Source organism: Exophiala xenobiotica, assembly GCF_000835505.1.
Source record: "Exophiala xenobiotica strain CBS 118157 unplaced genomic scaffold supercont1.1, whole genome shotgun sequence".
NCBI lineage: Eukaryota > Fungi > Ascomycota > Eurotiomycetes > Chaetothyriales > Herpotrichiellaceae > Exophiala > Exophiala xenobiotica.
Genome location: NW_013562494.1, coordinates 2,614,814 through 2,636,668, shown reverse-complemented (window position 1 = coordinate 2,636,668; position 21,855 = coordinate 2,614,814). Strand labels below are relative to the sequence as shown.

Below are 21,855 nucleotides of genomic sequence, written 5' to 3'. Positions count from 1 at the left end.
GGCGAAAGGTTTCAGCTCAATACTTTGTTTGGGTATTTTTCCCCTCTTCTAAGCTCATTTCTGCCTGCCTGCCTGCCTGCCTGCCTGCAGCTTGTAGCTCAGATACATGACCGACGGGGGCAATGGGGATGCACTCATTGCACAGATGAGTCTCTTTTTTGAGTAGAAGCTCCATGTCCGTCCTTCTCCTTGCCAGCCCGGAGGCTCCATAGCGCCGTTGATTTTTGTCATTGCATATCAGTGCCAATGCCGATGTCGAGGTCGAGAGTAGGATTGGAGTATGCCGTTAGCCCGTGTTGCCGTTTAAAGTATTGCTCGAAGCGCATAATGCCGATGATGATGTGTGAGAAGTAAGCGCAGCCCATAATGCCCATGATATGTGAGCAGTGACCAAAGCCCAAGCCCAAGCCCAAGTCGTTAATCTTATGCGCCCATGTTGACCATGTTCTCTATGCTCTCCTTTTTTCACCATCGAATGAAACCAAGACGCGACTGACATGGCCTCTCTCTCTCTTCGTTTGCTCTCTTCCCATCACTCAGAAAGGTCGAGGAGGCAGACGTTCCGACATATCGACATTCTCATCATCATCGCTCTCCTCTTCATCCTCCATAAGGATGAACTCATTCTGACCCTCACCTTCCTGAACACTCCCAAACAGCTCGAGCAACTGCTGAATCGTCGCGCGCTTGCCATGACTATCCGGCCCAATCGCCCCCGAGACCTCAACGTCCTTGCGATCCTGCATCTTGATCAGATCCTCATCGATGCTATCCTTGACCACGAAGCGCACCACTTCAACTTTCTTCTCCTGTCCAATACGGAAGGCGCGGCAATACGCCTGGGCCTCGACGGCGCTGTTGAACCACAAGTCCAGAATGATCACCTTGGACGCCATTGTGAGGTTCAAGCCGATGCCACCAGCCCGAAGACTGCAGATCATGATGCTCACGCTTTCCTTGTCGCGGAAATTCTCAATGGCTTTCTCTCTAGCTTCCAGCGTCATTTTGCCGTTGAAACTGACGTATCCCCATTTCTCGGTGTCGCACATGCGCGCCAGGATCCGGCAAAGGCCAAGAAATTGTGTGTATATGATGATCTTCTCGCGAGGGTTCCTCTCCTGCCAGTTCAGTATCGCCGCTTTGGTAGCGGTCAGCTTCGCGGAAGAGAGGACTTGCCCGTGTTCGATCCAGTCAGGCGGTTCATGGAGCTCATCCTCGTCATCTTTAGCCGGGGTTTGGGAGTGATTAGCGCTGCCTCGACGCACGACGGCTGTAGACCTATTTTTGGCGGCCTTGGAACGTTTGGTCTTGAGTTTCTCTATTCTCTGCGCAATTTCATTGCTGTTGAAACCGAGTTCCTGGAGGCCGGAGCAAGGTGAGGTCTCTTCAAAGTGCGCGCCGCACTCGATGCACGCGATCTTCTCCTCCTCGCGCTGCTGACGCTCGAACTCCATGGCCGCGAGGCATTCTTTGCAGTACACGTGGAAGCACGATGTGCACATTGGTTCATCGGGCGGAAGGCGGCACTTGGCGCACATGGAGCGCAAATGTAGCTCGGTCCAAGTGTTTGACTCCGTGAGCGTACGCAGAAAGCGCCGGAACTTGAAAGTCAGGCCAAAAGCTGCGCCAGTGCGGAGGTCGTCATTCGTGTCGGCTTCGGGGGTCGCTGCGACGGACTGAGCACCTTCTTTAGTCTGGCAGGTCACGATGGTATTGTCTTTGGCCTGAAGCATCTTGCGCAGAGCGACGAGCGTGCTGACGCGCGGAGCATCCTGGTCAGCGGTCTCGACTTCCTTAGAAGTTATCCGCCAGAGGGTCTCGATGTCCGCGGCAACGAACATTTGCTTGAGGGCTTCTTGGCAGAGGAAGATGTGTGAGCAGAGCATCCGGAGACGCAGAAGCATAGTGAGGACGTTGCGGTAATTCGCGGTCAATTCACCAGACGCAGAGTACGAGTTGATTTGGTGGATGTACCGGCGCTTGACCATATTGTAGATGGCGCGCTCGACCGAGTTAAATTCTACCATGTGTGTCGTGTGGGAGATACCTGGCAGTTTGACGATCGGCGCGTTAAACAGACTGTCAACGTGAGTACGTCTCAGCATGATGGCGCGTAGGATGTTGTGGATTCGGCCCATGTCCACGGGCTCGCGGGCGGACCGGTTGTCGCAGTAGTTGTGGCAGAAGGTTGGGTAGTTGCCCGTATGAGGGACCTTCAGGAAGGAGAAGTATGGATACAATTCTTCGATGTAGTTCATGATAGGTGTGCCTGTAATGGCCCAACGGAAGGTGCCAGTTAAGGCGCGGACAGCGACAGAGGTCTTGGACGTGTGGGTCTTGATGGCATCTGCAAGAAGTCAGCTTGAGAGAAGGACTTGAGGACGCAATATATCTTACGAGCTTCGTCGAGGACGATACGATGGAATTTCATCTTGTGCAGTGGGCCACAGTGCTCCAGATAGAAGTTCTTCCACCATTCGTTCTTCTTGGCTTCGGAGGACAAATGCTTGGGCGGATCAGTCATCGGATAACTTCGCTGGACTTCGCCATAGGTCGTGAGGATCACATCGTATGCTTGGAGGTCTGAGACGACGTCGTTGCTCAAAAGCCGAGAGCCGGAATGGTATCGAAGAATGCGTCCTAGAGCATTGTCTTTGACGTGCTTGTCCATCTCTACCATCCATTGGTGGACCAGGGCAGGCGGTGCTACGATCAATGTCGTCTTGAATGGACTGCCCTCGTCTGGTTTGCCTTCGAGCATGTTTGCGCTGCGACAGTTAGTCTATGAGCTGTCAGACCAGGAGGAGGCGACTTACATCATTTGGATGGTCTTGCCGAAACCCATTTCGTCGCACACCATGCCGCCATATGGTCTCGTATCACTACGCTCGCGGTCACGTAGAAAGGCCGCACCTAGCAGTTGGTGGTGATATAAGGAAGACTCCATTCCTCGAAGCTTCCATCCGCCTTGGCCGTCAGATCGAACCGCGCCACGGCCGCCGCCCTTGAACTTCTTGGTCGCCTCCAGGATAGCGTTTCTTTCCGAACTGTGGGAGTTTTGATCCGCGGTAGGAATGCTCGCGATCAACTCTTTCAGGGCTTTGCTCTTGTCTTTGGAAGTAAAGGTTGGCATGTCAGGTCTATCGGCGTTGGCCTGAGCCGCGCGGACGACGTTGGTTCTCCCCAGACTTTGAAGATTGGTCAGTTCAGGATTGGGCCCTCCTTTTCTTCCTCGCTTGTTGGCTTGCTTTTTGGGGCCTGGGTTCTGTCTTCTCTTTCTCGATTGTCCGCCGTCGTTCCGAGCTTTTCGCTTAGGCTTCCTGCCATTAGCTTGGCCAGCCACAAGCCCAGCAGACATTGCCTCACGCAGCTCCTTTGCATTGATACGATTCTTCGGTTTTGGACCAGCTCTCTTCTTGGGCTGAGGACATTCTGCAAGGTCTGGCACTTCAGGAATGAACAAGGTGTCCTCCTCTTCGTAACCTGGAGGGAGGGCTGGTGCCTCCGCGGTTTCCTCCACCTCCATCTGGCTTCGTTCGAAGTCTCGGAGCCGTGCTTGTTCTGCAGCTTCGGCGGCCGCAAACCGGATTTCTTCCTCTTGTGTAACTTCATCTTCACTTTTCTTCCGCTCAAACTCCTTTTTGAGGCATGCGAACTCAGCCCTTTTCTTCTCGTTCTCTTCATTGGCAGCCATGTAATTTTCGTCCAGTTCAGTGTTCCAATCGAGCATTTCGACATCTCCGTTAACGGGCTGACGTTCACCAGGGGGAGGAGGTGCAGGTTCGGCCGCGTCTTCTCCATTGGCAAGGTCCACATCGCTATCGAACTTGGCACTGTTCTCGGTGAAGGCCTGCAGTGCAGCGAAGTCTTCGATCTGGACATCGTTCAGAACTGGCAGCTCAAATTCCGTTGTTTGCTCTCGTTCTGTAGAAGCGTCCTCAGGCATTGCAGATAGATCGAATTCGAAAGTCTCATCTACGGCCGGGGCATTTTCGTCGTCCAGCAAAGATGTTTCAGGTCCAAAGAACTGCTCGTTGGTTAGGGCATCTGGTGTTTCTTGGATGACAAGTGCAGCTTCAGACGGCTGCTCGGATGCTGTGGTATCGTCGTTGCTAACCGCAAGCTGTCCAGCATCTGGTTGTTGTTCAGCAGTCGTGGCATGTTCATCATTCACGACAGGCCAGTCATTCTCAAACGCCTGTGTGGCGCATGAAGCGTTGTCTTTGCCCAAAGCAGGTACATTTTGGTTAAAGATGTTCTTAGCTGGTGTGGCATCGTCCTGATTCTGGATCGGGTCGTTTCCTTGCTGCGGTTGTGTCGTTATGACATAATTGTTGTCTTGGCCAGGCAAGTCAGGTTCGACCGAAGCCTTCGCTGTATTTGCATCGTCGCCATTGCCAGATGCAAGTTTGTGCTTGGAAGACTGCTCTGATAGTACGCCCGTATCACAGGGACGACCTTCAGCCTTTCCGAGAACTTCAGACTTATCAACTGGCTCTGTGGGCACGGCAGACGATGGCTCAACAACTTCGACTGGTTCCTCGGATTGTTCCCGCTTGATAGCCGGTTTGGGCGAGGGAAGTGTCCAAGGATCGATCTCGGTGACTTCGTCGTCGGAGTCCTCTGTGAGATCGATGACCCAATTGTCTGGTTTGTCTGGCGCATGGCCAGAGAGCTCAGAAGACCCAACCATGGTGCTGCCGTGGTGTTGTATGAATTCAGAAATCGAGAATGCAGAAGAGTAGGGATGAAGATCGACAGACTTGAGCGGGAAACAAATCACAATCTGGCTAGAAAAGCAACGAGGCAGAGATCTGCGGCCTCAGATTGATCAAAGGGCTTTGAGCAAGTGCTATGGAGGGAGAAAGAGCCTGACTTGAGGTAAAGAGATGTAGATGGATATGGAAGTAATGGAAATCCTGGAAGAAGGGGAAGGAGAGTATTTATAGGAATGACAACACAGCTTGCACGAGGTGTGAGAAAGATCTGTTGCAGGTAACGTAGATGGCCCAGTGAACTCTACATGTGAAGAGCAGAAAGACTGTTGGAAGTTGCTGGTAAACTCGTCCCCGAGGGCAGTGTGAGATAGGTATGCCGTAAAGATGCGAGGGTTGTAAAGGCGCAGAGGACCTGCAAGTGACAGCCGTGCGGCACTGCACCAGACATGGCAGTGAAATATCTTCGAAAAGCACATGCTATCGAGAAGGGTGACGTACCATGCTTTTGAGGTATTGACGTGCCACAGACGCGCAACTGCTGTCTTCATCTCATTCCAAGACGGCCGCCAGAGGGCAGATTTGGGCTTGAGCATGCATCCCGTGTTAAACAACAAGAGCGCGTTGTAGCTAGGGCTATCGCAGCCTCGCGGCCGCTGGTCTGGGCAACTGTCCCCGTCGTCTTCATGGGCCCATATATAGCCATTGTCGCTATTGTAACTCGCCCTACTCCTGACGTACTTGGGATTTATATAGGCCCCGTAGCACGGCAATGGGCAACTGGACCTAGTACTAGCAACTCAAGATCGTCTCGGTACAAACAACCATGCTTGACGACATTGCATTCTTCCAGAGGCGGCTGCTAGTTGCGAGGCCTGCTCAAAACTTCGAAGTTAAGGATCACTCGCGACCTCAAGGGTCCAGTTGTTGCTCTTTACAAGCTCATGGATCGGTATCCGAAGGAGGGTCTTACTCGTAAAAGGATGGAATATTCGAGCTCATTGGGGCCCGGGAGGTCTGAGGTGCGTTTGGACATGTACCTGGCCCATGTTAGGCTCTCAATGGCCACCAAGCCAGCATGGAGATGAAGCGAAGACGAATAAGAGGAGGATGCGGTGTCCGGGCTGCATGAATGAGGTGACGAAGTTGTTTAGTGAAATGCTGGAAGCGGTTTAGGCGCTTTGGGCCAATTCTTCACCGTAATTCCTGCATCAGAGCGAAAACGAGAAAGTGAGGCGGTTTCCAGAAGAAATGGCATCGTCTGACAGGAAGCATTCAACTCCAGCTTGAAGATAGGGAGTCTGCTAACGGTAGATCACTGGAGTTATGATCGTGGCACTATGGTACTAACGGCCTTCCGTGTGTCAACGACTTACGCTATAACGTTGTATACGAAGGACTCCGGATAGACAACGAGTATCATCACGTCAAGGACGTCCAGGTGAAGCCGACGAACTCCTGCCGTCAGACAGTGCCACCCTTTTTCGAAACCGGCTCGACGTCTCGTCAAAAGTCGTGGGAATGCGGAAGCCGGTGCTTTGAAGCCATTCCATTCTCGACCACAACTACAACGGCACTTTTTCCTGTTACAATTCGGCCATCTACTTCCAATCCTTCTCTGTCATTGTTGCTGAATAGCATCAGTGCCATGGCGAAGCCCTCCCAACCTCGTCGTTATCCTTCCGGTGCAGGCATTGACCCTCAACTGCAACTCCTGCCTATTTTGACACCAGTCTACTCGTGCATTGACCTTCTTGTGAAGTGATGCCCTCGGCCGCTCTCCTATCGAGGTGTTCCTGGTGTAAAAATATCATACGGAGATGCTGGGAAGACTGATACAAGGATACTCCAGAGGCGGGCAGCTGGAGAGCGCAACCGACGAGACTCACACCCGCACTCTTCTCTGGCCAGAGATCTCTCCCGACGCACGTTATGGCTCTCTCTCACCGCCTACCACTCCATTTGGCTCGCCAAATGTTCGCGCCTCGCCTTTTGACGATCGAATAGGCTTGGACCTGAATCAGACCAAAGATCTGAGAATCATTATCGCTCAAGATGCATTTGGCACGCATGACCGCCCTCTGCTCCTCTACGATACCGCCACCGCCGAGTTGATCTCTGATGCCGCTCTCCCTACAAGGCAGCATGCCTCTCCGTTCGCCAACGACGCGACATCCAGACCCGAACACAGTCCGCCAGTCACGGGCCATATGAGAAATAGAAGCTCTACAATTTCTGGGTCGACGGCGTCATGGGCTCGCCCCAATAAAGAGTCTGAACCGACAGACCATCTCAGCAATATCCTGGACTGCATGTTTGGAGTTACCAGTGCCACAAAGTCAGGATCAAGCACCAAGATACATGTTTTGCCAGGAGATCATACTGCTACCAGTGGTCCCACTGCTAGAACACCAACCTCGAATGCTCCCAATGCAGCTGCAGTCCGAGCCCCTCTGTTACGAGCAAAGACTTCCATAAACGCCGCCACTACTCACCGTCAGAGTGTAGCGCCCAAGGGATCCGAGGTCGAAGGTCGAGACTCCATCTTGATCACTCGGATGTTCCCCGTCACATTACCCGAAACTAAGGATGATCTGAGACAGCATCGAAGCTCTTCAGCAGGGCAGAGTGACGTCGCAAGTCCAACAACGCATGGCCGAGAACTACCTGAGGGTCAAGCTAACCAGGGAAAGAAGCCCAAGCTTGTGGAAAAAAAGACTCCAGTCTATGCGATTGGATTGCTGTTCTATATATCGCGGTCTAGCGATAATCGCCCGGGCACTTCTTCCACCCGTCCAGCCTCCAGGGCTTCTTTCACCGGAGCGTCCGCCCCTGGTTCTTACGGATCCGATGCCTCTTGGACATTCCTGAATGCAATTCCTGAGCACCTAACATCTCCAGAAGCAACCGGTCAGCTGACCGATCGAAGCATGGACATAATTGTGCAAAATTGGGATGTGATTTTGAGAAGCCTTTCTGTTGTCGAACGGGCTGCTCATGTTGAGATTGGTGATCTGTTACAGGAGGTGAACTTGGCCATGATTTCTTCAGCCGCAAAAGCTCCAAAAGGTCCCGCAGAGCAGCGTACCAATCAGCGCAACGTCTATCTCAGATGTCCTAATCTGCTGGCTCAGACCGCGCGTATGCATCCGTTGGTGAAACATGCACTATGGCGAATGTCGTACGCCCTACGGATCCCACGCGTGCTCACTGGATTCGGTCTCGACAATGGCGGCCACTGGGTTGATGAAGCCCGGTACCTCGTCCGTGTTTGCGGTAACAAACAGCAGAATTTTTTTCTCTTCAATCTCCTGACTGCTTTTCTTGGGAACCATACTGAATGGCTTGAGTGGCTGGGCCCAGACTGGTATCGGAAACAAATCAAGTCCCTAAATAAGGCTCGAACTCCATCAAGCTGCCTCGCATCTCGTACCGTTATTATTTGCGACAACCGATCAATGACACGACGCCTCATATTCCTGCTGGCTTCATTTCTGCCACCCTCGGTGGGAGCCACCGCGCTTGCGAAGGCGGGCGCTGAATGTATGGTGCCGATCCTGACTCCCGACATAGACTCCTCTTCAGCTGCAAGCAAGACGGTCAATGGGGCCTCCACGCGTCGTCACATCCACTCGAAGTCGCGAGAAAGCTCGGTGACTTTTCCGCTTCGGGAGGTATCCAGCTTGTCCACCAGTGCATCATCGACCGACAGTCTTGGAGGACTTCGGAGGGCCTTACCAAGCAGTTCCCGTTCAGTTCTGTCCCGGGCAGACGCCGAATCAGGAGCCAACAAACCATTGTCAGTATTCACACCTGACGGACGCAGCTCAATGCAGAAAACAAACGCCACAAGTTCGACCGCCACCCCAGGCACTAGTACCCCTGTCCCTCATTTCTCCACCAAGACCGATAGCTATTTCCCTGATACAGCTGTAGCGGATGTCGAAGAGACCGGTGCCAGTGCTGACCTGGCTAGGATTCTTCGAAGGGATAGCGTCAGTCACTCTCAGGCCGGCCAATCCAGCATCAACTGGGGCTCATTGATCAGCAACGTCAGTGGGCTGTGGGGTAAAGGGTCAAATTCGTCCTCTACCATGAATCAGGCTCCGACTTCGATTACCACAGGAAGTCTGAGGGACCGCCGTAGACATGCTCCCCGATCTGTTCCCATACAAACAAGACGGCCGACTCATCTAGAAAAAATGGTGGATGAGGCCAGCAATCTGCGCGATACTTCAACGGAAGGCCAAAGTACTGGAGTTATACTACCTACAAGACCTCCATCTACGATTGCCAGCCAAACGCATCCGCCGCGGCTTCAAGTCGACGAAAAAGATGGAGTGGTTGACGTCGACATTTGCCTACCAGGATTTGTAGGCTGGACGGAGGGGAAAGTTCCTTCACCTGCTTCATCACTTCGCGTTCGATCACCATCCATCGCTAGCACCGATGAAGGAGGCTCGTTCTTGAGCCTGCGCTCCAATGGTACCGAAAGCACGAGTTCAAGTCCACTAAACGTGGCGGGCTATCTCAAGCGATATCATGAAGATTTCATCCTTCAAGGTGTAAAGCCGTATCAGGAGCTTGAAGAGGAAGTCAGGCAAAGTATGTCGAGGGAACTTACAAACAGCGAAGAGCTGCGTGGATCATTGCCAGAAGAGCGAGATGGGGAATTGTGGATCAATGTCTGCACCACACTCTTCGCTGACTGCCGGACATTCACCATCCGTCGCCTGACTTTGCAGCGTCGAGTAAACCAGGACACGTTCGCAGACAATAACGTCCCTCACTCCACAGGCAAATCGGACAATATTCCTTCAAAATCTGGGACGTTGCAATATCGCAAAGCCCCCGTGTTTCAAGATAATGATGGCGAGCGGTTCGTGAGCGAGACAGTGATGGACTTTGACACCACTCTCACTGATGCGATCGAGCGGGTCCTTTATGAGGCAGAGCAGCCGAAACATATGTCGGTAACTCCTTCCAGAGCACACTTGAGGACCGTATCCGCAGCCTCATCCATGAGGTCTGAGCCATTGGAGATCTCTAGCTCAGGTAAAGCCAGGCACGGGACTCGCACGCCGATGCTTTTCCGGTCAGACTGCCGACAAGCAGTCGTCGGGGCTTTGGAGGAAGTCGTCAAGAGTGTCAACAATGACTTGGCGAAGCATCATCGCTCGAAAGACGGCAACGGCAATCTAAAAGTCGATGGCAAAGCACTGGAGCAAGACATGAAGCAAGACAATGTCTTGCGTGAGGGGGTCAAGAAGTGGCTTCTGAACGTTGAGACGAGGAGTGTCTGGTAGACTGCTGCACGACTTGTATATATGATGACTGATGATCACGGTGAGGACTTCGTGAAATGTGAAGTCCTCTTACCCGCCAAGATACCCTTTGAGTAGATGTATCATTAGAGATGCTAGAAGACCGATGTATCCTGACTATACGAGGACACATCCATTTGATATTAAACTGCATAGCAGTACTTCACCATACCGAGTACTCGCCTTCGATTTTCCATGTTCACGGTGACCCGCAGACGGTGATGATCACGTGATCTGTATATGCCTTGGCATCGAGGCAGCATCAAACGTCAATTCAAAGCGTCGCGCATCGGTCTGGGTGGCCTTGGTTCATGCGGAAGAATCTTTTTCATTCGACCCAGTACCTGTCCGGGGAGAACGTGGACCATTCGTCCAAGCCTGATGAAAATTGAGGCTACGCTATCCCTCGTCAGCGGACGTCATGATCTCCCACTTTAACAGGAGCCCTTACGCCTTGGTCGCCAGTTATGAGTACGGAATTCTCCCGATATCATTATGAAAAGCAGCATGATCTAAGCATCGACTCGTCCCAATATGCAGGACTCACATCGGCATCGTCGAACGAGCAGCGGCTCCACGGTGAGAGTCGCGGCACAGTCTCATTCGGGGTTGGGCGATGGCGCTCACAACACTCAAGTCACTCCACCAGTCCGCGCTGCACTCTGGGTCCACGATGACAATTTCTCATCTGAGGATGTGCTCATCAACGAGACCTGTCTCGGGGGTTCAGACATACGCGAAGGCAGCTTGATTGAGATATTTCCCGAGAAAGAGACCTCGGATGTTCGCGACTTCCAGTCGCCTACCAATGCGACTGAAAGAGCGAGACTCGATGCCAACTCAGGCTCTGAGCCGCGCTATCTCTGCATCACCAAATTCGCACCAGCGGAACTCACAGCGAGACAGGCAAGTCTGCAAGTCTCGATCAAAGCCAACATCGCCACAACATTCGGTCTTCGGTCGCGTTCCCAAGTATGGATTAAGCCTGCTTCCTTCGAAGACCGCACGGCTTCCCATGTCGAGTTCAGCTTTAGAGACGCGTACTTGGCAAGGTCCGATATGTGGCGGCTTGTTGGTCAAGAATTGGCAGGAAGAACAATCTACACAGGACAGAAGATCACTTTTCTAGGCACAATCAAGCTCACAGTGAAGTCGATACATGTCCAGAGCCATAAAGTGCCCACAGCATACTTCGCAGGCACCACCATCCCCATCTTCCGCAGCGAGGCTGCACGATACGTGCTTTTCATACAGATGTCCAGTGAAATGTGGGACTTTGACTCTGAGGGGAATGGCGAGATAATGTTTAACCGCGTCATCAATGGCTTCCTGCCTGAGCTCTTTAAGAGGTGGACTGACTTGGATGTCCGCCACTTGGTCAGCATTGTCATGTTCGGCCGCCTAGAATACGACCGCTTCGACCTCGCCAGGAACAAGGACCGACGGCTAGAGACAGCTTCGGTCACAGGGGCTCCCAACATGACCGCGAGGCAATATCAAGATTTCTACCGAGTTGTTGTTACGGACATGGCCAGTGCACAGTGGACAACCATTTTGAACGAACTCAAAAAAGATTTTCGTGTCTTTCTGAGAGATATATCCCTTCATACTTCAAGCAACAACGAAATAGCGATCAAAGACGCAAAGAGCAACGCCACACGTATAGCTGGAAGGCCAAGCACTGCCCTGAAGGGCAATATCCTGGAAGCCATCAACATTGCTTGTGCACAATTCGCCAATGACTTCGTTGACCGTGATCTGATTCGTACCGGCGTGTCAGTTGTGGTCATCAGTGCTGGGACTGGTGTGTTTGAAGTCAACCGTGATCTTCTCAATTTGACTTCGCAGAACCTAACCAACAATGGCGTTGGAATTGACATTGTCTGCCTGTCTCGAATGCCGCTGCACTCGGTGCCACTATTCAAATATCGACATGCGCCCGTTGAAGACTCTACCCAACTCTCTATCCCCTCCGGCCTCAACATCAGTCCGCGGCGATCTGGATCAGGTCCAGCCTTCTACGATTCCAGCCAACCCCGAAAGCTCTCACCAGCTTTGTCCTCCATCACGTCCAACAGTCTTCGACACTTCACCAGTCACATCTCAGGGCAGACCTGGGATGGCGTGCATGGATGGTGCTTCGGAATACCTCAATGGGTTGATCTTTCGTACTGGTCCGCTGAAGACGAGTATCTGGACGTCATAGCTCGCGAAGATGAGCCCAAGCATAAATCTATGCAAGCAAAAAGAAAGAAGCATCCTTTTGTCCCACGAGTTAGGATGTATGAGATCCAAATGATGGGACTCATGGAACTGGGACTGGCAGACATGAGCATTCCCTTCATGAGTGAAACGCAAAACGCAGCGGCAAGCAAGTCCACCCGCTTTAAATCCAAAACCCGGCGTGCGAGTGCTGCCAGGAGTCTATCTCATTCTCCAACGATATCACGCAGGATCAGATCCAGGATCGATCCTGTTCCTTCCAATCAAGGGCTTCTGTCTACGCACGCGAAAGCTCTAGGGGATATTTTTGACCGTATGGAGAACTATGATTCCACGTTATTTCGCTCACGGCCGGGTCACCAGATGCTAGCTAAAGGCTTCAAACAAGCTTCAAGTCTCACAAAAAGCACTGATTTTGTTTCCTCTAAACTCCCAAGCAAGGTCCGACCCACGGCTGAGGAGACTAACCCCGAGTCCAAGCTGACGAAAGTGCTGTCCCATAAACCTCTCAACACTCCTTTCCGACCTCATCTACCTTCATTGGTCTCAGTAGATGCATCAGACCAATCGATTCCACACAAGCGAACGTCAGAGCCTTCAAAGGTAAACCGTAATCTCAGCTACTCTTTGCGAGGTTTGGCTCCTCCAGTCAGGGCTGTAGCTAGTACGGAGGTTAACACCACCAACGTACAAGCGCAACCGTTGATGAGCAAGCTAATTGGCAAATCGAAACCGACAGTTGCCACCTCGGCCGCAAGCATTCGATCGGTGTCCACGGCCAGTGTCGTTGGTGAGAAAGATCTTGGTGAAAATTCACGGACGGAAAGTACAAACACTACACCGGCTAGACGTGCAGCAGGTGTGCCTTCAAAACCAATCTCTATCAACACGCCATTACGGAAGCACCACGATGATAGGTTTACCGAGTCAATTCGGTCGGGTTCAACATCTCGCCATGCCCAAACAGAAGTTAGTGGCGCCAAAGAGGACTCTGGGACTGACAAAGGGTCAGAGAGCGAGGCGTCTGGCACGTCCGCCGGCAGCGCTGAAGATGACAGTGACAGTGTAGAAGCGGATGACAGCTGGCTCGGAACATCCGTGGCAAGTTCGGTGCCCAAAAGCAATCTCCCTTACGTGCGGAATGTCAACGCTTCGAATCCATTGAAGCGTCACCCAGAGCGAGAATCGTTTTTCGGCAGATGGCAACATCTGTATCCACGAAAGCCACGTGCTGCAACCGTTAAATGGCGTTCATTGTGTACTCCCGCTTCAGTCCCGTTGACAACATCGGACTTCCCCTCGAGACAGGACCTCCAAACCGAGTACGACTCAATGACTTACGACGTGCATCTTGAAATGTCCAACGACATGCTTGAAGTTCCGGAGTCGCGAGATACACTGCTGAGGGAAATGCTGGCCCTACGATTCTCCCATGGCTACCAACTAGTCATCGGTCCATCCTTGGTTGAATCTGTTGGGCCCGGCACCTGCGACAGTTCGGCATTCTTCACGAGCGATGTGGTGCGACCCGACGGCTCTTTCATATTCTTATCCATGGGCAATACGATCCAAAAATTGTCCCTGGAGAAATCAGATCGCATTCGAGTCACCCGATACGTGCGGAAGCAGCCCGCTGTACAACCTCAATATCCCCAGCAGATCAACTATTATCCAAACATCAGAACCATCCTCTCCGAAAATTACGCCATACGAGATATGCAGTTCAAAGGGTTCTCCGAGCAGTACCCATGGGAGGCCGCAGATAATTACCTCTCGGATGTAGGCAAGCAGGCCGAGGCAGATATCAAAGCTCTTCGGTTCTGGCGCGCCCGTTTTGTGCTGATTCCAGTTGAACCGCCTACAAGCGCCCGCAGAGCAGTGCCGTCGGAAGGTGAAGAGAACGAAGAGGAGATACATCTACGCGGCATCCGGGCTTTGACCCAGATGTGGCAAAAGGCTCGCTACGTACCACCTGACGAGAGAAGACCTGCTCAGATTCGTGCGAGTACCTTGAAGCGAAAGGATCGAAATCCGTTGAGTATCAACTTGGAAACCCTCAATCCATCTGAGTTGGTGGCAACGGAGCTCGATAAGCTACTTGCTGCAGAAGAAGCCGGTGAAGTACAGCCCACTCAGCTCCTCCCTGAAGAGGATCAGTTCGATAGAGATAGCTTCAGCTTGTCCAAATTAGCGCAAGCCTTGCAAAGCGACAAAGGGATCGAGATCAAGAACCGGCGATGGCATCTGCGGCTGCACTATAGCTGTTTCATGGGAGAAGATCTGACCAACTGGCTGGTGCATAATTTCAGGGACATTGAAACTCGAGATGAGGCGGTCGAGCTCGGCAATGATTTGATGAAAGAAGGCTTGTTTGAACACGTCAACAGCCGGCATAACTTCAAAGACGGCAATTACTTCTACTCTATCAAGCCTGAATGGCGCTTTCAGCGACCAGAGGCCAGACAGTCCTGGTTTCCGGCAAGTCGACGATCAGATCGGTCGGTGCCTGCAACGCCTATCAACGAGCAACCGCCGCGCGAAATGTTCACCGGGCGGACACGGTCAGGGTCGAGTCTGGCGAATCAAGCGCAAGTCAGCTCCGAAATAGCGAAGTCGCTGGGCGACAAGAAGAGACGGACCGTCACGTTGAGCAAAATGATCCGCATCGATGTTGATACCAGAAAACGCTCCAACAGGCACGAGATCATCAATTTGCACTACGACAGACTGCACAACCCAGAGAACTGTTATCACCTTGAACTAGCCTGGCTGAACGTGACCTCCAAGCTTGTCGACGATGCCATTGTCAGTTGGACGACTCAAGCTGAAAGATATGGCTTGAAGCTCGTCGAGGTCCCAATAGCAGAAGCTTCGGAGGTTCCCAAACACGAACCCTTCCGCGCTCCCTATCGCATCAGATTAGCCGTCGAACCCCCCCGTCGTGCGTCGGTCAGCAACGTATATTTCACCGCGACATCTTTCGGCCCGCAAACACCGTTGAATTCGGATGTCCACCTCTACCAAAAGGCCCTTTTGAAGCGGTTCAACTTCGTCCTCGACCTCGAAGCCGCAAGCGAGTTTCCCGAAAACGTCGAGATCAGGTACTCATGGGGCACGCTGGATTACAAGTATACACAATTCGTGCACCGGTCCGGTGTCGGGATGGCGCAGATCACGGATGAAGGTGATATCCTCTTGCTCGCGAACAGACTGTACAACTCGCGGCTCGCCTCGGCAAAGGATACGTCTTACAAATTCGACAGCAGCAAGAGGGACTCAATAACCAACGCCGCAAGCTCCATGCTACTTCGCCTGCCACCGAGTATTTCGACCACCACCACCCAACTCAGTCCCACGCCGAGCATGCAAGCGTCCGGTATTATCGGATTGAACGTGGCATCTCCCAAGGCCGGGCCCTTCGCTTCACCGCTGATCCGGCCACTATCTCTGACGCCACTGGCAACGCCCGGTGCCGGAGCAGGAGCAGGAATCTCGAGTCTGAGTCTCTCTTCGGCATCCGCGTCAGGCACAGGCACAGGCACAGGCACAGGCACAGCGACCACGACATCGGCATCGGCATCATCCTCGGCCGTGAACGTCCCGCTACCGGCCACGACGGCGGCTGCTGCTAATACGCCTCAAGTCACCGCCGACGTGTTTGGGTCGGGTCTTCGTCAGACCGTGTTTCTCGGCGGCGGCGGCGGCGGACATATGCTGACGCAGTACGTCACGCCCGAGCAGATCAAGAATGACTTGGAAGCGTTCTGTCATGACAAGGAGCGCCTCGAAGCGTTTTATCGGGAAGTCAGCGCCACGTTGCCGCAGATTGTGAGTCAGAGAGACAAAGAACGCGAGAATAGGAAGGCCGGGAGCACGGGTGGGACGAGTTCGAGTCTGCTCAGGCCCGTCAAGGAGGTCATGGTTGAAGGCGATATTGGCATTCCCGAGTTCAAACTGCCCGAGGCGGTGACCGGTGGCAAGCGTGCTGCGAATAGGGAGCCGTGATTTAAATCTCTCACCATCGAATGAGGGCAAGCACAGAATGATGTAACCTTTTAATCTGATCATCTTCCTATAAAATTCATTCTAACATCATAAAGTATATCATTCAACACAACACAATGAGTCGTGGAACTCGATTCATTCCAACAGTCTATGAACAAGGTCTCATTTGAGCCGCGTCGGACTCCCACTCCTACTCTTGGATCGCCCATTCGCACCACCAACACCGGTAGTATCGACTCCAAGCCGTTCGCAACTCTCGGTCCTGACAACCAGACCTCTTCGGTCTATGATGTCAGCTCGTAACCTGTTCAGATGGCGTCGACTACTCGGCGGGGACATTGATAAGTTGTTTATGTTCATACCGGACCGAGATCCTGGACGGGGAGTATGCGAGACAAGATCATCGTCCGAGCTAGAGGCTGAGAGGTTCCCCAGTTCAAACTCAGCGGGGTCGTAGAGGCGCGTTGACGAGCTTGTGCCGTCTTCGAGGTCGCGGTCCCGGTCGCTGTGTCGGGTGCGGCCGAGGAGAGAACCCAAGAAGGAGGAGGAGGATGGAGGTTTCGAGGACTTCGATGTCGAGGGAGAGGAAGACGATGACTTGAGCGAATTGTATATCCTTGACCGCCTGTCCCGTCCGCAGAGGTAGAAGGCTGCGATTATAAGGATGAGAAGGAAGAATATAAAGCCCGGCAAGCGGTGCGGGGCATCGGAATGGAAGAGCGTGTCGTGAATTTGGTCTGTTATGCTCTGGCTTTCTGTTGCAGGATGGTGGGAATCAGGGACGTCGATGCTTTGCAGCTTGCCACCGCTCGGATACTGGAAGTCTTCGGGCACGCCGGGAACGTTGCTGCCGAAGCCAACGGGCAAGTCGTCTTGATGCGCCGGGGGGATATCTGCGGACGCGTAGAGGACCATTTTGCCCATCGTCCAGCTTACTTCGGTTGACTTGATTTTATTCACAGCCTGAAAAGGGTCAAGGAATCCCTTCTCTTTGCTGCTCTCGAGAAGTTCTTTCGTCCCATTGTGCGAGGACGTGTCCGTGTCTTCAATACCGACGCGCGGAATGCCAATACCATCATGAAGCATGTTGATCAACCAGCTCGCTTTGAAACAGACTTCGAGCGCTGTCTGTTCGTCCACTTTCTTGCCCCAGGTCTTATCTGCCACACCTTTCTGGATGGTCGACCAGTCCTGTTCGCAAAATTCCTTGACACGGGTTTGATATGTGTTGAAGTCGTATGCTTTGTCCTTGTGGGACATTTCGAAGATCTCGTGCGTCGTGTGCCAGTACTCGCTTATGCCGATGAAGTGGTTGACTTCGAAGTCAATGGCGGGCACGTGGACGCCGTGGATCAGGCAGGGTTCATCGGGGCAAGGGATGTCCTTTTCGAGAAGGGGGAACGTCCGGCGCATGCATTCGTCAAATTTCCCTGTTCCAAGAAGAAAGCGGTTCGGGTGAGGTTCGTCGGCTGAAGACAGGATTTCGCCATCCTCTGTTAGTTTCAGGCCCTTGGGCAGACATGGGTCTGGCATCTCGAGGAGGCCGTCAATCCCGTATGATTCTTCGAGGTCTTGGACATAGCGTCGCCGAGCCTCGTTGGCACCGAAACCGAGCCATGTTGTAACGAAGACTTTGTATTCTTGCGGTAGGCCGTCTATCGTTCGAAGTCTCAGCAGTGTCAGGTCATTTGCGTGTTTTTCCGCTTCTGTTGCGTTTGGTGCGAAAGCGATCTGTGCAGATGCACCACCCATATCCAAAAAGCCATATGTATGATGTCCTTTGCCGTGGTCGTGGTCTTGTGGTGAATTAAATCCTCCTAACAGATAATTTGCAGCAATCCAGCCATACAGCCCTTCGGTCTCGCCAGGTATTACTTGTATATGTACATCGCAGTCGGGTAGGGAAAATTCGGTCTCGGATCGAATATACGAGCAGATATTGCGCAAGACGTCCTTTTGCTGTTGTTCAGGAAGAAGGCGCATGCCAGCGGTTGCGAGTAGGAATATGGGGGTTTCAGGGACTGCTTCTTTAGGGATATAATGGAGGGCATGTTGTAAAAGCGGTCTGAGGTGATCCGGCCCGACTGAATCTGGGTTTGCACCAAATGTCGAAACTCCCGGATGGACTTTCTTGGTCCATTTGTCTTTTGTTTCCAACTCGGGGAGGGATTGTAGTGAAGACTTGTCAAGTCTAGCGAGTGAATTCGGGAGCCAACTGTAGATGTACACTCTGGTACCGGACGAACCAGCGTCCAGCACCACTCCGTATCGTTCATCAGCTTTGTTGACCATGGCAGAAATCACTCATTGCATGTCGAGGTTGAAGCGCAGGGTTGTCATATGAAGTTGGAGCCGGCCAACGAACGGAAGGGAGAGAAAACTTATTACAAGATGATACGGATTGCAGGATGAGAACGAATGACGAATGATCAGGTCGACTATGATTGTGTATGGGAAGAGAGCGGAGGCGAGGGAGGGTTCAAAATGAACGATCGATAGACACGCCGCAAGGGCCAATGTTGCGTCGGCTCACGTGATGGATAAAGCAGATAGGCCAACTTCGGTGTCTTCCGTTTGCAGTTTAGTGCAGCCTCACGAGGCTGCGAATGGCATTGGCGATAACATACGAATAGAATGTTAAACCCACCATAATTGTTCTTCAAGCGTCTTACGACGGACTTTCGCGCTCTCAAAGTGCCTTCATTTACTGCCCCATTCTTTCTATCATGAAAGACTTAGGGAAGAGCGGCTGGTATGGAGGCGAGGAGGCTGTGGCTAAGGCATTATCACGTGATCCAGTCCGGGGAAATTGCGGAGGTCGCCATTTCCTCGGTTGTTGATCCTCAAATCACCTTCCTGCGTCTACTGCTGAGGGAGAAGTGCTGTCCTGCCTTCACCTTGGACATTTGCCGATGGATATGGCTGCTCGCACAATACTATGTCTGGCTTATGCATAAGCTCTACCAGTTTTTGGTTCCCTCAAATCCTCCTTCAGCACAAGAATGGCTGATCTCGTCCGGCCGGAGACTGTCCTCCAGGACAATGACGACCCTACCGAGCAGAGCATCCTCACGCGCATGGCCAGATTCCGAAAGAATCCTTTCAACTTCGCTCATGAGATTGCATTGTTTGTGCGAGGGGTCGGCTGGCGGAGTTACGATCATGTCGTTGGCCAACCGGTCTTCTACCCCGGTTACACGGCCAACATCAAATCCGCAGTCATGGCGTCTCCACTGTTACGTCGAAAGGTTGTAGAGTTGACAGAGGCCCGTTTGGCTATAGAAGAGCAGGAGAGTTACCTCGATGAGACCAGCCCAACATATCTGTCAGATCGGGAAAAGCGTAGGCATGAGATCACGTCTCAAGTGCTCGAAATTACCAGTGACATGGTTGATACCATGATGTGCAAGATGGAGAGCAAACCATATATTCGGAGCGCATTCTACGTGACAACGCAGTTGCTCACCCGAGCTTACAGCGCCATCCATGTCTCCGAAGCCGAAGTCAAGCGGCTTCGCGAAGTCGCAACGCAAGCGGCAAAGAAGAATCAATCTATTGTGTTCCTGCCGAGACATACCAGCCACATCGACTATGTCACTCTACATCTGATATGCTATCGACTGGGTCTCACACTACCCGTCGTTGTCGCCGGAGACAACCTCAATTTTCCCCTTGTAGGCAACTTCTTGCAGAGCTGTGGGGCAATGTGGATTCGGAGAAGCTTTAATGACGATCAGCTTTACGGCACCGTCGTCCAAGCATATCTTGATACCTTGCTACAGAAAGGCTACAATCTGGAATGCTTTATCGAAGGCACAAGAAGCCGGACTGGGAAGCTACTAGGTCCTCGTTTCGGTTTCTTGAGTTTTCTGCTCGATTCTGTTCTGTCCGGAAGGACAGACGATGCCTACATTTGTCCAGTATCGCTTCAGTATGACAAAGTCATTGAGGTGGACTCATATGTCAATGAACTGCTGGGAAAGCCGAAGCAGAAGGAAAATTTGGCTGGTTTCCTGTCCTCCTCATCTGTCCTGTCACTCAATCTAGGAAGGGTGGATTGCAGATTCCACGAACCTTGGAGTCTTAAACAATTCATCAAGGAACAAACGCAGCGTCGGGATCAACCAGGCTACGAAGACTTGTCTTCGAGTGCCACAGATTCTGGCACTCGGATTCGGTTGCTCAGAACACTCGGCTACAAGGTCTTGTCTGATATCAATGCAGCTTCCGTTATCATGCCCACGGCTCTGGTCGGCACGGTCCTGCTTACGCTTCGTGGTCGAGGCGTTGGCAAGTCCGAGCTGGTACGCAGAGTTGACTGGCTGTGTGCCAGAACAAGAGCAAATGGCGGAAAGGTGGCAGATTTTCACGGAATGCCAACTTCATATGTGGTGGAGCGAGCGCTCGAGGTCCTAGGTCCCAAAATGGTCGGTACGATTGATGGTCTAGCAGAAGAGACATATTATGCAGTGGATCGATTCCAGCTTTCATTCTACAGAAACATGACGATACACCTGTTCATCTCGGAATCCCTGATAGCGGCATCGTTGTATACAAAGGTAAAGCAAGGTGGTGGCAGCGCAAACCAGAGGATGAAGGAGACAGAACTGACGAGCAAGGTCACATTCTTGTCTCAGTTATTCAGGGGAGAATTCATTTTCCCGGCTGGGCAAGGTTTGAGACACAACCTAGAAGCAGCTGTGCAAGGCTTACTGCGCGATGATGTGCTCTCGGTCACTGAAGATGACGAGAGAATGATTGGTCTGTCGGATGCAGAACGTAAATTGGGACGTGAGAACTTTGACTTTTATTGCTTTCTTATCTGGCCATTTGTGGATGCGGCCTGGCTTGGAGCGGTCTCTTTGTTGGTTCTAGTCCCACCAAGGAACTCAACAATCACCTGGCTTGATATGCAGAAAGCGCAGAATACTGCTCAACTTGGAGGAAGAACGCTTTATCACCAAGGTGACCTGTCGTACTTCGAAGCGGTGAACAAGGAAGCTCTGAAGAACGCTTACAGCCGCTTTCAAGAAGAAGGAATCATTCTGGTGAGCAAGAGCAAGGATTCTAAAACTCCAACCATGGTTCGACTGGCTCCCGAGTGGACGCCGGAAAGAGATGCCACGAGTGGCGAACTGAAAGCCAGTGGCCGGCTCTGGGATTTTATCGAAAGCATTGCGCTCCATCGGCGTGAAGGTAAGAACCGACGCGATGGCGCAGCAGTGTCAACAAGGGTGTTGTCGTTAGCGGCCAAGCTCAACAAGCAGATGTTCGAAGAGGCTGAATCGTCTGCGGTCGAGGGTGTACAAGCGACTGTCAAGGAACGGAGGAGGCGGTCGAAGTTGTAGACTCTGAAATGAGCCTTTGATCTATTAAGAGCGCCCTGCTGCCTCATTTGGATTGCTTGCTCGCCTGTCCTTACCAATTGGACCTATACGATCGATTCCCAGCGCCAACAGCTTCTAGTGTACTGTAAAAAGTGGAATGCGCGTCGTTAATCCCATCGGAGAAGCCGGTTGTAAGTGGAAATCCTCAAAAGCGGCAGGACAATCTGTCTCAAAGGGAACCGGGCTTTAGCCGGCTTGGCA

At 52.3% G+C, this 21,855-nt stretch overlaps 5 protein-coding genes across 5 annotated transcripts; 3 read left to right on the top strand and 2 right to left on the bottom strand.

The window, feature by feature from the left end:
• Positions 1–13: 13 nt before the first annotated feature.
• Positions 14–5,301, bottom strand: PV05_01024 (uncharacterized protein). The gene is made up of 3 exons (XM_013465968.1): positions 2,817–5,301; positions 2,398–2,768; positions 14–2,347 (listed from the first exon to the last, which is right to left on the bottom strand). Exons 1-3 carry the CDS (start codon positions 4,691–4,693, stop codon positions 537–539), a joined length of 4,059 nt encoding a protein of 1,352 aa, XP_013321422.1. The 5' UTR covers positions 4,694–5,301; the 3' UTR covers positions 14–536.
• Positions 5,302–6,103: 802 nt separating this feature from the next.
• PV05_01023 (uncharacterized protein) lies at positions 6,104–10,207 on the top strand. Its single transcript, XM_013465967.1, has one exon. The coding sequence runs from the start codon at positions 6,536–6,538 to the stop codon at positions 10,019–10,021; it is 3,486 nt and encodes a 1,161-aa protein (XP_013321421.1). The 5' UTR covers positions 6,104–6,535; the 3' UTR covers positions 10,022–10,207.
• A 148-nt stretch (positions 10,208–10,355) lies between these two features.
• On the top strand, positions 10,356–16,362 carry PV05_01022 (uncharacterized protein). The gene has a single exon (XM_013465966.1). The coding sequence runs from the start codon at positions 10,574–10,576 to the stop codon at positions 16,265–16,267; it is 5,694 nt and encodes a 1,897-aa protein (XP_013321420.1). The 5' UTR covers positions 10,356–10,573; the 3' UTR covers positions 16,268–16,362.
• Positions 16,316–18,740, bottom strand: PV05_01021 (uncharacterized protein). The gene has a single exon (XM_013465965.1). The coding sequence runs from the start codon at positions 18,557–18,559 to the stop codon at positions 16,430–16,432; it is 2,130 nt and encodes a 709-aa protein (XP_013321419.1). The 5' UTR covers positions 18,560–18,740; the 3' UTR covers positions 16,316–16,429.
• A 389-nt stretch (positions 18,741–19,129) lies between these two features.
• PV05_01020 (uncharacterized protein) lies at positions 19,130–21,756 on the top strand. The gene has a single exon (XM_013465964.1). It carries the CDS (start codon positions 19,270–19,272, stop codon positions 21,613–21,615), a length of 2,346 nt encoding a protein of 781 aa, XP_013321418.1. The 5' UTR covers positions 19,130–19,269; the 3' UTR covers positions 21,616–21,756.
• The last annotated feature ends 99 nt before the right edge of the window (positions 21,757–21,855 follow it).